The 12,844-nt window shown below is 51.7% G+C and overlaps 1 protein-coding gene across 1 annotated transcript; it reads right to left on the bottom strand.

The window, feature by feature from the left end:
• Positions 1–2,000: 2,000 nt before the first annotated feature.
• On the bottom strand, positions 2,001–4,677 carry TMEM101 (transmembrane protein 101; the record flags this gene model as incomplete). Its single annotated transcript, XM_084238881.1, has 4 exons — positions 2,001–2,309; positions 3,075–3,221; positions 4,062–4,242; positions 4,541–4,677. The coding sequence occupies 4 exons, from the start codon at positions 4,675–4,677 to the stop codon at positions 2,001–2,003; spliced, it is 774 nt and encodes a 257-aa protein (XP_084095007.1).
• Between the last annotated feature and the right edge of the window lie 8,167 nt (positions 4,678–12,844).

A 12,844-nucleotide genomic window follows, 5' to 3' on the forward strand; every position in this document is an offset into this window, starting at 1 on the left:
CCCTCACCACCAGCCCTGCTGGCCCTGGAACAGCCAGGGTGGACCAAAAGCCAGGCCTGCTGGAGGTGACCCCGGCAGTCACAGGCGTGTTGGCCGAGCGATCTACAGGGAGAAAGCAGCCCCCAAACTCTGCCAGGGGCAGGCACTCATGTGGAGAAACACAGGAAGGACCCACCCAAGACTCCCACTTGCTCCAAAGCCACAATTAATGGCCTCCGATATCTGGTCTGGGGATTTGGAGGCGGGGGAAGACTCGCCTATGAGGGCTCTACTCAGGGTTAACCTTAAGGGTGAGCCAGTTTCTGTGGCCTCTGTGATGTGTTTGGAGGTTCCCTTGCCATCTGCCTGATATCTTACCACTCATTTTAATTCTTTTGGCCTTGCCACTTTTCAGCAGGCCTTGATTAAAACACAAATGCTTGTCTGAGTCAGCTCACACTTGAAATTACCAGTGATCCTCTGGGAGCAAGATGATGAGGGCTGGGGGGCACCTTTCCCAACCTCTTGGGGCTGGAGCCACGAAAGGGCCACCCATTCTGTTCTCCTGGCACTCAGGCTTGGGACTGAATGTCAGCCGGGCCCCTGAAGGGAGGAGAGGTGCTGAATGAGATCATCTCCCTCACCTGGTGTCAAAAGTCATCAGGAGGGGCCCCCTACCCACAAGTTAAGAAACATTCTGCATTCCACAGGCCACACCCACAGCCATCCCAGCTCCCTTTGCAGGCAGGGCTCAGAGTCTAGATTTGAACATTTTTGAACCAAGATGTACCAGGCACTAACTGGCTGCTGTGGCTACTTTCTGTCAGGAGGCGCATGGATAAGGAGAAGACCACAGACCACAGGGGGCTGTGGCAGTACCAATGCCCAAGAGCAGCCTCTGCTTCCCCCTCAGAAAAGGGGTGGGGTCAAGTACACCTCTGAGTGTACTTAACACAGAACCCAGCTCGGTGGCTTAAGGCAAACTGCTACCTCCTCTGAGCCTCAAGTCTCAGCCTAATAATGGACACTTAATATTCTCTTCCTGTGGTTGTTCTCACCAAAGGCTCATTCAAAAAGAGCTGACACCAAACGGGGAGGAAAAGACAAGCAACAACCGGGGGGACTGAATGAGAGATCAAAAAAATATACTACGGAGAGGCTCAGATTCTTGGAGAGAGAGCCAAAGGACTGTGGGGGCCCTCAGAGCAGGGGAAAGGTAACCAGAGGACTAAGATGAGCTTAACCAGATATGGTCGTTCAAAACCTAGGCCCAATGGCAAAGCGCCCATGGGAAGAACACAGAAGCGAAGCCAAATGTCTATATAAAATGTTTATTTTTGGAGGACTGTGTGGTCTGGTGTTTGGGAGGGCTCTCACCCCCACCAGGCCTGGAGCTGGAAATGGAGACAGCAGGAGGGGGGAAGCCGGCCACTGTCTCCCCCACCCCTGTACACAGCAGAGTCGACTGGGGGCTGCTCTGCTTTCAAGGTGGGTGAGAGCTAGTGCTGTTTCTGCCCCTAGCAGAGCCTGAGAACTCGCATGACTTGCAGAGTGCCTGGCCCTTCTCCCCCAGGGCCTGATTCGTGAGTCAATACACATCCTCACTCCCGGTCTATAAAGCACTGCAGGGCCTGGCTGCCTCTGCCTGGTCCCCAAAGGAATTTTCCACATTGGCTTACTTCTGGTTCTCGAGCTTCCTTTCTCTCCCACTCTCAGTGTGCTCACCTTAGCCCTGCCTTACCCTCTTCTCAGAGACAGGAGACCCTGGAGTACCTGGTTTCAGCTTCCCTCCTAACAAACAGGGGGAAAAAACCTGTAAGGCATCATTATCAGCACCCTCACCTCAAGGGCTGAGCCCAGGAACTGGGGAAGAGACCTGCCCCTTACCAAGACACACAGAAAGTGAAGGATCAAACAAACAGACCAAAAAGCATAAATAAACAGCAACTGAGCCAGTGAGGAGGAAGGCAGGGGGGCCCTCAGTGGCTCCCTGCACCCATTTCAGCCTCTCGCCATGCAACTCAGCCATCGGTGGCCAGGATGACGGCAGCCCCGAAGATGCCCACACTTTCTCCAAGCAGCTTCATCTGGTTCCAGAACTCAACGCGCCGCGTGTTGTGCCAGTAGGCAACATTGCCATCAATGAGCAGCATGACCGGGGGCAGCAGTACAGCCAGGATCTGGGCAGCCAGGGTCACGTAGTAGCCTGACAGGAAGGCCAGGGCCAGGACGCCGTACAGCACAAAGAACAGCTGGATCATCAGCTCCCCTCCCGGGAGGTGGTTCAGATACGCCAGCCGGTCCTCCTTGCTGTGCTGCAGTGAGTAGGCCTAGAGACACACCAATCTCTAAGACTCTCCCAACAGGCTGAGGAGCCTGTCTGGGGACGGCCACCCGAGAAAGCACTCATAAGTGCTCCTGAGTGGGCTTCTGATGCCCCTCTCAGACTTGGGGCTGTCTGAAAGTAGGGCCTGTGTCTTCCCTTTAGACTTGGGAGGTTCATGTTTGGATCTGTCTCTCCTCACCTAGGGGCTCAGAAGCGGGGAGGTGTATCTCCACAGTCAGCCTGGGTGCTCACCTCTGAGTACAGAACTCCACACACCTACATGATGCCCAGTAACTGAGATGGGACCAAGTGGCTCCGGGCTGGTCCACATCCCCACACAGTGGCCTTCCCTGGCACCAGGGAGGATGCTCACTAGCTAACACTGGAAGCCTCCATCAGCTCCAAATGGTAGAGGCCAAGCTAGGGCCTGAAACCCATTAACCTCTCCTTTGTCTCCTTTCCCAGCCTCTTGGGGCTGGAGCCACGGAGGACCACCCATTCTGTTCTCCTGACACTCAGGCTTGGGACTGATATCAGTGCAATTCTTCTCTCCCTAATGACAATAAGGCTGGAAGAAGGGACTCCCAGCCAAGTTTCAGGCACTGGGAGGGCCCTGAGGCCCACAAGGTGGCCGGGGCAATTCCCAGGAGGCGGATCATCAGGAACCACATGCAAGGCCTTGTTCTGCCCACCTCCCTGGGTTCTGTCAACCATGGGCTCACATTTCCCTCCCAGTAGAGCATCTCCAGCCAACAGGCCCCCAACCTACCACACAGATGAGGTAGATGCCCAGGAACACCTGGCCGGTGGACTGAAGGGAGCGGCTGCGGGGTTTCCGACGGTACAGCTCCCCAGCACCGCTGGCCAGCACAAGAAAGCCGCCGATGATGGCAACTGTGCGCGAGTACATACGGACCTAGGCCAAGGCGAGGGGACCCCAGTCAGGAACTGGAGTCAGGAATCAGCCGCCACATTTCTCTTGGCTGCCCAGAGCACAGAACTGCCCATCTCTACTCATCCCATTCTATCTGATGGGCCTTGTGTAATTTCCAAGTGCAGTGGGCTGGTGCAGCAGAGAGCAAATTCTTTTTATCAGAAGTGGAAACTGGGGCCCAGAGGTGTTAATAAAATTGTTCAAGCGCCTACAGAAACTAAGTGGCAGAACCCAGGAAACAAAACTTGTCCCTCTTTCCTCTCCCAGGTCTGTAGACCCAACCCTAATGTTCTTTCCTCTATATAGTAGAGTCTATTGCACACACCAACCTCCCACATTGATCTTACTGTCCTGCAGCTAGTCACAAATCTGCTCCCACACTGAACTGGCAGTCCAGTCCTTGAAGGAAATGTCTTTGTCCAGATTTGTCCCCAAGTCTGCAGTGCCTGGCAGAGGTTCTGGCATATACAGCCTTAAATGCTGCACTGAGATTAATGAAATTTCCTAAAATCTGATGAAAGAATAGGTACTAGAGTCTGGATTACTAATGATTTAAAGGGTTCTGGGAACTGGGTGTCCTGACTCCTAGTCCCATCAGCAATGCTAACTACGATGTGGCCTTGGGGAAGTCTGTTTCCCATTTCTGGGCCTCACTTTCCATACTCTGAAAGGGAGAGTAGTGTGGTCAAAAGGTGCCTTCATTCTTGATCGCTAAGTCTCCACAAACCATGGGGGATCCTCTTCCTCAGCTAGCTCTGTCACGGGAACCCGATCTCTGGCTCCCCATCACCCTAGAAGTCCCGCCTAGGGTCACGCGCTCACCTTCAGCCAGTCCCCGTAGTGGACGTAGCCCCCGACGTAGGCGGCATAGGTGCTAACGGCGAGCTGCAGCGCGGCGCCCAGCGCGAACCAGCGCCGCTTCACTCCAAAGGACATGAAGCTAGCGCACAGCACGGCCGCCCCCATGTCGAAGTACAGGTAGGGTACTGGAATGTCAGGTTTCCTAGGAGCAGGGAGGGGAAGCAACGGGGCAGAATGAAGAGAGGTAGAAAGCCTCGAGACCCCTGACTTCCCGCAAGCTCCACCGCTTCTGCAAATCCAAGCCCCACTCGTGGCCAGGAGCCCCGCACTATGCTTGCTGTCCACCCTGATCCGGGCCATATCCCCTCCCATTTAGTCCGAGATCCCAATTCCTCCCAGTTCAAGGGCCCCAACTTCTTCCCCACCTCACCGCACCCCCGTTCCTGGGATGGGCTGAACCGCCCCCCCGCCTTATTTGGCGTTTGAGTGGGCCCGCTCACCGGCGCGCCTCGGCCCTCTCAGCATACAGCATGAGCTGGCTGAAGCAGCCCCAGAACGGGCAGCGTGTGAGCAACACCGAGCCCAACTGCATGAGCAGCTGCAGCATCCACCTTCGGGAACCCATCCTCGACGCCATCTTGAGGAAGGGCAGTCCACGGCGGCCTCACTCCCGTCAGAAAGGCCGACGAGGGGAGAGAGACGCAACTTCCGGGTCGCGCGAGGCACCCGCCCCCTTCCGTCGGGAAACAACGCGCTCACTTTCTAGTTCTGGACAGAAGCGTCCTAGCCGGGGGATTCGGCTTTTCTCTCTTCCCAGGGAGCCCTAAGGAGCCCCCCTGGTAGCTAAGAAAGTGCGAACTAGGGAACATCGGGTTCAGGATATCGGAAGCCCCGGCCGGCCGTAACTTGATGTATTGAAGCGAATCTGGACACATGACCTACGCTTTCCAAGACCCATCTGTGAAGTGGGGATTACATTTGCTTCGCGGAGTTGAGGTTTAACTGCGACAGTGTTGTTTCTACCACATAGTTCAGTACACTGCCCCTCCCCCATTATCCCTGTTTCTGTTTAGAAAAGGGGTGCTCCTAAATCACCTGTAGAGTATGTTGGTCTTGATCTGCCTTTCCTCTGGCCCCGAGAATAGAAAGATCTGATATGGACCTATGGGGCATTTCAATGAGCCCACTTCCTCCAGCTCCAAGGCGTCACTGGAGCAAACCTTTTTTTCTTTTTTTTCCTCGTCTGTTTAACTGCAGCGGCCTCCCAACTGGCCCCCTCTAGTTCTCAGCAGCCCTGTTTTATGGTCTCATAACCACTTAGCACGTTGCACTGAACCACTTAGCACGTTGGCAATTATTTATGATTTTTTTTTTTTTTTGTTAATGACTCTCTTTCCCCCAGTAGATTGTAAGCTCCAGGAGGGCAAAGAGTGTCTGGTTTCTGTTTATTAATACATCCCCAGGAACTAGTTAGTATACAGGATGCACTCAAGAAGTATGTACTGAACATGAACAATGAACAAAAGGTGGTGTCACTATGTCTGGTTCATATAGGTACTCAGTAATTATAAAGGCAAAAGTTCTAGGCACTCTGGGATTGCTACCACAAAGCTGCCCCCACCTATCTTCCTGCACACACCCCTACCACCTTGCAACAAAAATTCTTCTGCCACTATTGACATAAAGACTACAAGTACTCCCACTAAGCTGTTTAATTCAGGAAGCTCCCAGCTCCCTGGGGCAGGGAGAGGGGACTGATCTCCAAACAGCACTTCCAATCATGTGAATTAAATATCAGCCAGTGAAAGTTGAATGGCAAAAACACCCTTTCATATCTAATTTCTTAGTCATTAGGATAAAGTCTGAGTATATCAGAGTGAGAGAGGGATATATCCACTCAAAAGCAAAAAGATGGGATAGATTTGTGTATGTGTTTGCTGAGGTGTGGGGCAATGTCCAGGAGAATGAGAAAAAGCTGGAGTTAAAGGTTATGCTCCTACTTCCACACACAGACAACCACAAGGTGTGTTTTCTTTACCATAATGTGGGCACACGGTAGAATCAACTTTCCAACTGGCTTTGTTTTCCCAATCTCCTCACCCTTCCTTGAGTCATATGAGACAAGATGCACAGGCCTCAGGAAGGAGCCAAGGTGAGGAGCAGGAACTGTGACTGTGTCCTTAAAATAGTCCTGGGACCCTGCCTGGAATATCCCCACAGAAACAGTGCCTCCAACCCACGCAAACCCTTCGTAACTTTAGAGACCAGCTTCCCATCAAGTCCCTGACGGCAGAGGCCAGGGATGTGTGAGAACACATATTAGGATTAAGGAAGTCCCCCCAGTATTCATCCCACCCCAAGTCCCTCTGGGCTTCAATCCCTCTCTTTTACTATCTTCCTCCCCAGAGGGGAGCTGAGGATTAGGGGCCAAAAACCAAATTCTAGGACTCGGAAAGATGCTGGAATTACGCTCAGTCAGAGGAAGGGACTATGGTTTGGGGGTTGTCTAGGGCCAAGTCAGGGGCAGGGGGGCTGGTAGGGTGCAGAGCCGGGAGGCCCAGGAGGTAACTGAGCCCCCCAGGACTCCAGGAATCCTGGAGATTTCTCTGGCTTCTCTCTGGTATTGTCTCGTGGTCTCGCCTCAGAGTGGCCCTCCTTGCTGTGCTGCCACCACTGCTGCCGCTACTACACATGCACACGCCTGTGTTCTTTGGACCCAGGTGCCCCACTCTCATGCCTGTCAGCCCAGCATCCACGCTAGCCGTGGAAGCATAAAAAAGCCTGATAACTCCATTCACCCTACAGGGGGGTGCCTAGGTTCGTTTAGATAAAAACTGCCATGTGTCCACCCCTCACCCCCATTCTCGCCTAGGCAGACAACTGAGCCCCAAAGAATTCTGAGCAACATCCCTTTTCCCATCCTCATTTTCATCTTCTATTCCTCCTCGACTTCCCTTCCCTGACTCCCCCAGAGGACCTGCCTGCTGTCCAGCTCCTCCAAGGGCCTGCCTGTGCTTATGCTCAGCCGTGACCAGTCACAGCTAGTGAACAGAGTACCCATGGTGCCCAGCACAGTAGCCATCTTGGCCAGATAGTCAGGTCTCCTCCAATACGCTCAGCACCCCCAATAACCCCTCTGGTCCAGCATGTCTGGGTGCCAGGTCAGCCACACACAAATGCCTCAAGTGATCCAGCTTCCTGCATGTCCACCAAAGGTCAGTTTATTGACCAGGAGCAGCTGTAGGCCCACCATCCAGATGCCTGCCACCACCTTGAACTTAAGTTGCTACAACTGGTTGCCTACAAGAAAGAGAAGGCCAAGGCCTGCAGGGTTGCAAAGGCCTCAGCTTCTAGCATGCCGTTAAGAAACATGGGGTACTCAGGCTCTTTCTGCCTCCCACTGCCAGCCTCCATGGTCACTACCTGAGGCTTTGCTTTCCTCCCAGGTTGAATGACCTACACGTGATATCGTGTGATTGCAAAAGGTGGATGGGCCTGCGAGCACAGGGCATGTGCACCTGTTGATGACAGACACTCGGGCTGAGAAGCCAGAGCACGGGTGCACCTATGTACATACAGACAAGTGGGCCAAGAAGCAAGGGATAAAGGGAAGATTCGGGGGCAACAGGGGACTCAGTTGCTAACTCCCTGCCTGCTGGTCTACCTGCGTCTGGTCCCGATTCAGCATTAAAGGCATGTTAGAGATACCAAAGGCTCCAAAATTCTCTTCTTGTCTGCCTGAATCAACAATGAACTGGCCTGGGGTGGCTGCACAACACATGCTGATGTCATCCCTAGAGAGCAGAACTCCAGGCCTGGCACGGTGACTAGGCTGCACCCCCAACTTGCTGCAACTGGGCCCCAGCCAGAGAGAGGCAGCATAGGCAGAAGAGGCCCCCATGCCTGACTGACCAGCTCAGTCAGCTGGTTGTGTATCAGGTCAAGTTATTCCAGGTTCTATGGGCCCCACAGGCTGCAGGGGTCGAGGGTAGTGAGCAGTCGTGAAAGCTCCATCCAGGTAGAGCAGAGAACCCAGGGTGACTAAGGAGTCTGGAGGCAGGCAGGCCAGCAGGTTGTGGCAGGGGTTCAGCTGCTCCAGGAAACCGGCCTCCCAGGACATTGTGAGAAAGCAGCAGCGCCTGCAGTCCTCACAGGTCCTGGGAGGAGCCATCTCACAACTGATGGAGATTACTGTGGCTCAGCTCCCATAGCCAGACTCCTATCAGGGAGCCTGAGCAGGTGGAGGGCCCCACAGTCTGCATTGCCTACAGATGGGCAGGTGCTTGGTGCTGAATGTGCTGCCACCAGATTCCCAAGCTAGGCAGATTGCACCACTACAGGCATGGCTGCTTTGAGGGAGGAGTGGCCACACCTGCCTTTGCTTGCCCCGCGAGGGGCTGGGATGAGGATGGCACTGGGCCCTGCACCAGGCACGCATGGATTCTGAGACCTCTGTGCCTCACTCCTACACCTGGGATGCATGGAAAGCTGGGGGAGAAAAATAAAAGCAGTGCCCAGAGTCTCATTATTTGCTGGGGCCCCCAACATGGTCTCAAGGATAGCGTCCCTCTCTCCCCTGATTTTACCAGTTACCTAGGCTTCTGGAAAGGGTCCTCTCAATCTGAGACCCCAATGCCCTTGCCTGACTCCTGCCAACATGCCCTTATTCCTAAGAAAACGAAAAGCAATCAGGGAAGGTGACCTTTTTAATCCTCTGGACCCCTTTTTTACTCACTCCACACCCCATCTTATTTCCCACACAGTCTCAGAAGCAATTCTGTGCCCCTGCCTCTCAACATTCACTCAGTTCTCATCCAGCCAACATTTGTGAAGTCCCTGTTCTACAGGAGGGCAAAGGCTCGGCCCATGGAGTTCAATGTCCTCACCTGTTTTCCTGGCAGCTCCTGCTGAGTGCAGGCCCAGCCCAGAACGACAGCAGAAAAAAAAATCTCAGCTCCAGTGGACAATCTCCTGGCCTCTTGCCTCTCCACTTCCCAAAAGCAGTGGAGATCCGCTGTCAGAGAGATCATAGCCCTGAGGGTTGGGAGGAGGGACAGGTGGAGGAAATCTGCAAGGCCTTGTGGCCTTATACCAAGGAAGCAGGACCCTGCTTTGCCCTGCCTGCCTAAGAGTGGTGCCCCCACTCCCTCCTGAAGACCCACACCCTGTCCTATCTTCTGTCAGGGTAATGTTCCTTGAAGGTCGCTCTCAAGTCAGGAAGGAGCCAGGTGTCTTTTATTCTATACTGTATTTGGGCGGAAGATCTCCGCTAGATCTTGTCTGGACACAAAGGAAGGGAATGCGCTCTTGTTCTCATTAGGCCAGAGGTCAAAATCCTCTGCTTTTGCCTTCAAGGCCTGCCTTGCCAGCTTCTCCTAAAAAACAGAAGGGTCTTCAGCCAGGGTGTCTGTAACCAGCACTTCTGCCCTGCCTTAGCAGCCAGGTAGGTTGCTTTGTCTCTGGGTTCCGCAGTGTGCTCACTAACTCCACCCAATAACTCCTAAGAGGATAATAATGGTGATATGGAAGAGATGGTTACCAAGGGCCAGGCATCTCATTAAAGGCTTCATTAATCCTCAGCAGAGACACTCATTTTACAGACGAGGAAACTGATACACGGCAAGGATTCCTAAGGTGCCAAGTCATACTGCTAATTAGTGGCAGGGTGAAATCTGACACAACTCAGGCTTGTCTGAATTCAGTCATGCCCTTAACCACCAAGCAACAGTACCCCAAAGACTGGGCACAGCCTCCCATGCTAGAAGTCAATGTCTCCAGGTGATTAACATGAGTATCCCTAGAGTAGGAAGAGCAGCTGAGCCACCATCAACCTAGGATATGAGTCTGACCTTTTGGTTAATGAGATGCCAGCCCCTCTGAATCAATTCAAGGGATTTCGTTCAAGCAAATTACAATGGGAAACTTGGAGGAATCACTACCAGCCTCTTTGGAACAAATAGAAAGATGCAAGCACCTTGAACTTGGCAAAAGTTCCAATTTCCAAAAGATGGACATTCAAGACATTTGAAAAGTGTAACTGTTAATATAATTTAAAAAGGGCTCATTGAACATGTGATCTGACGAGTTACCTGAAACATCAGGTATCCTTGGGGCCACTCGAGTATTACATCCAAACTGCATTTTCTTTTGTACTAGGGTCACTAGATGGTGACACAAACATCTGGATCTTATTAGTCTCCCATGATATCCTTTTGGATAAGAGGAAAGACTTATCAAAATTAGAGCTAAAACAACACTGGGATGGGTAACTAGTATGTTGTAGTATATGGATGCCAGAGTTTTTAGAAGCTCTTAGTAGTTAGAGTAGATGGCTGAAAGTAAGTCTTCACTGAAGACAAGAAAGCCCCCAGTCATACCTGCCTGTTAAGCAACTGCATGCACCTCAGCAAGGGCTGCAGGAACAGGAAACACCCTCAAGAGCAAGAAGTAGCGCGCAGGAAACGTGAGCTCTAGCCTCAGTTCCAGAAATGAGGTGCTGCTGGAGGGGGAAAGGTAACAGTACCAACACATGCTGCTTTTCAAAGTAATCAATGGAAGTTGTTCATGTCTGGGCAGTCTGTTCAAGATGCTAAAGACGATATTTACACTGGGAGGTTAAACTATTCCTTACGAACTCCAAGATCCTGGGCATTTCTAAGTGCCAGCCTATGTGCTGAGCTTCCATACCTCCCCTGGCACTGAAGCACCCTATATTTGCACAGTGTACACACTTTCATTTCTGGAATTACATGGCTGCATAGCCTTCCTATAGCCAGTACACGGGGAACATAGCAAGACAGTTTCAGAAAGTGTACTTGATGACAGCATCCATCTGTCCTGGTGAAGAGTCCATTACTAAAATCACTCCCTTATAAATATCCTCAGCCGAACTCTCTTCTCCCTCCATAATGGAGACATGGTAACCTCCCACTCTGCTTGTATGCAACCACCCACTTTCAGTGTTTGCATCTAAGTCATTCTACATGGCTAAACAGTCACCCAAGGAGCACCTGTTTACATCCCAAATGTAGGAGCACATACCTCTAAAAGGAACTTGGCAATCTCACAGTAGCTCAGGCTCAATCCTCTCCTCTGACCTCTAGACTCCTCTACTTGGTTGTTACTTGCCATCTGCTCTTGAGTATGGCCAAGGCAAAAAGGCAAAATTCTAGACTTTTCCACAAACCTCTTCCTTTCCCACTGACATCCACCTAGAAGTCATTCTAAGCTCCTTTCTTTCTCATCACCTTGCTCTCACATCCAAGCCAACAGCAAATCTTATCAGTTCTGAACTCACTTATTTGCCACCACCATCACTTGCCTACACAACTGCCAATAATCCTCTTTTTTATAAGAAAAAAAAAAAAAAAGATTTTATTTATTTATTTATACAAGCACTGGGTACAGTCAGAAATGCGGGAGGGTGAGAGAATTCACCAGAGCCAGAGCGGGGAACAGAACAGGCAGACCAACGAAATACACTGCTGAGGGGAGCAGCAGGCGAGACAAGAGAGGTCTGTCATGCCATGTGGGACCCTCACTGGCGGCCGGGGATAGAACCGGCGCTGCAGAGGCTGCGGGCAGCTTCGCAGCCCAGCGCTCAACCGCTGTGCCACCAGGGGAGGCCCCTGCCAATAATCCTCTTAATGCAACAATCTTTCTGCTTCCACTGTTGCTACCTTAGACTAAATTGCTTGATAACTTAAAATCCTCCAATGGTTCCCTGCAATGACTGCAACCTTCTGTAGGACCTGGCTCCTGCCTGCTTCCCTATCATGCTCATGCAGCTTCAATCAATCATCTGTCTGTCGGCTGCTCCTGAACACCCTTACCTTTGGTCAAGCTCAACTTGAGCACCTAGGTTTATCCAACACTCTGAGCTGGCACCTTGTTCTTCAGATTTCAACTTAAGTCAGCCTCAGGAGCCATCCCAGAACATTTCTGGAGTGCTACATGTGCTTTCCCGTAGTAAACGTAAGCAACTACTTAAAGTTTGGAGACAGACCAGAATAAGATAGATAAGAAAAATAAGCTAGATAAGAAAAAGCAGTGACCACTTGTTAGCTCTCCTCCAAAGACTAACTGCTGGAGCCAGTATCAAAGGAATAGCTGGGGGAAGGGAGGCCAGTGGCATGGTCACTGGAAACATGCTCTACCTTCACCTCACCTTGCCAGTTCAGGAAGAAATTTAATTCCATGTTAGACTTTTCAACAAAATTGCAAATTGAAGGAAAATGGGAGAGAGGCCACAATGTGACAGCCTTGGCACCACTGGCCCAAGTGTGCTGGAGAAACCTGTGAGGGGGAGAGTGGAGAGAACCTCACTGCCTCACACCCTGAAACCAGGCACACCCACCTTCCCATCTCTTCCCGGATTCTTCACTGGGCCCTTGCCTCCTTCCAATTTCATTTCAAGCATTCTCAAAACCCAGGCAGTGCTGGGTCACTTTTCATCTTGGCTCGGCCAACTCTTCCAGTTATTTAACCTGAATGAATTATCAAAACCATGTCTCAACAATTAGATACTAGGGAATAATCACAAAAATAATCACAAATCATTCTCATGCTAGTGCTTCAAAATTCCGCATTACACCACTACAGCAAAACTTACACAGGACCTCCCTGGTGGCCTAGGAGTTAGTCTCAGTGCTACCACTGCAAAGCCCCACCTCAAAAGATGGACTGGGTTCCATCCCCGGCCAGGGAACTAACCCACATGGCGCAGCAGACCTCTCCTGTTTCACCTGCTGCTCCCCTCAGCAGAGTATTTCAGTAGATCCACCTGTTCTGTTCCCCACTCTATG

Source organism: Talpa europaea (genome assembly GCF_964194135.1).
Source record: "Talpa europaea genome assembly, chromosome: 7".
Classification (NCBI taxonomy): domain Eukaryota; kingdom Metazoa; phylum Chordata; class Mammalia; order Eulipotyphla; family Talpidae; genus Talpa; species Talpa europaea.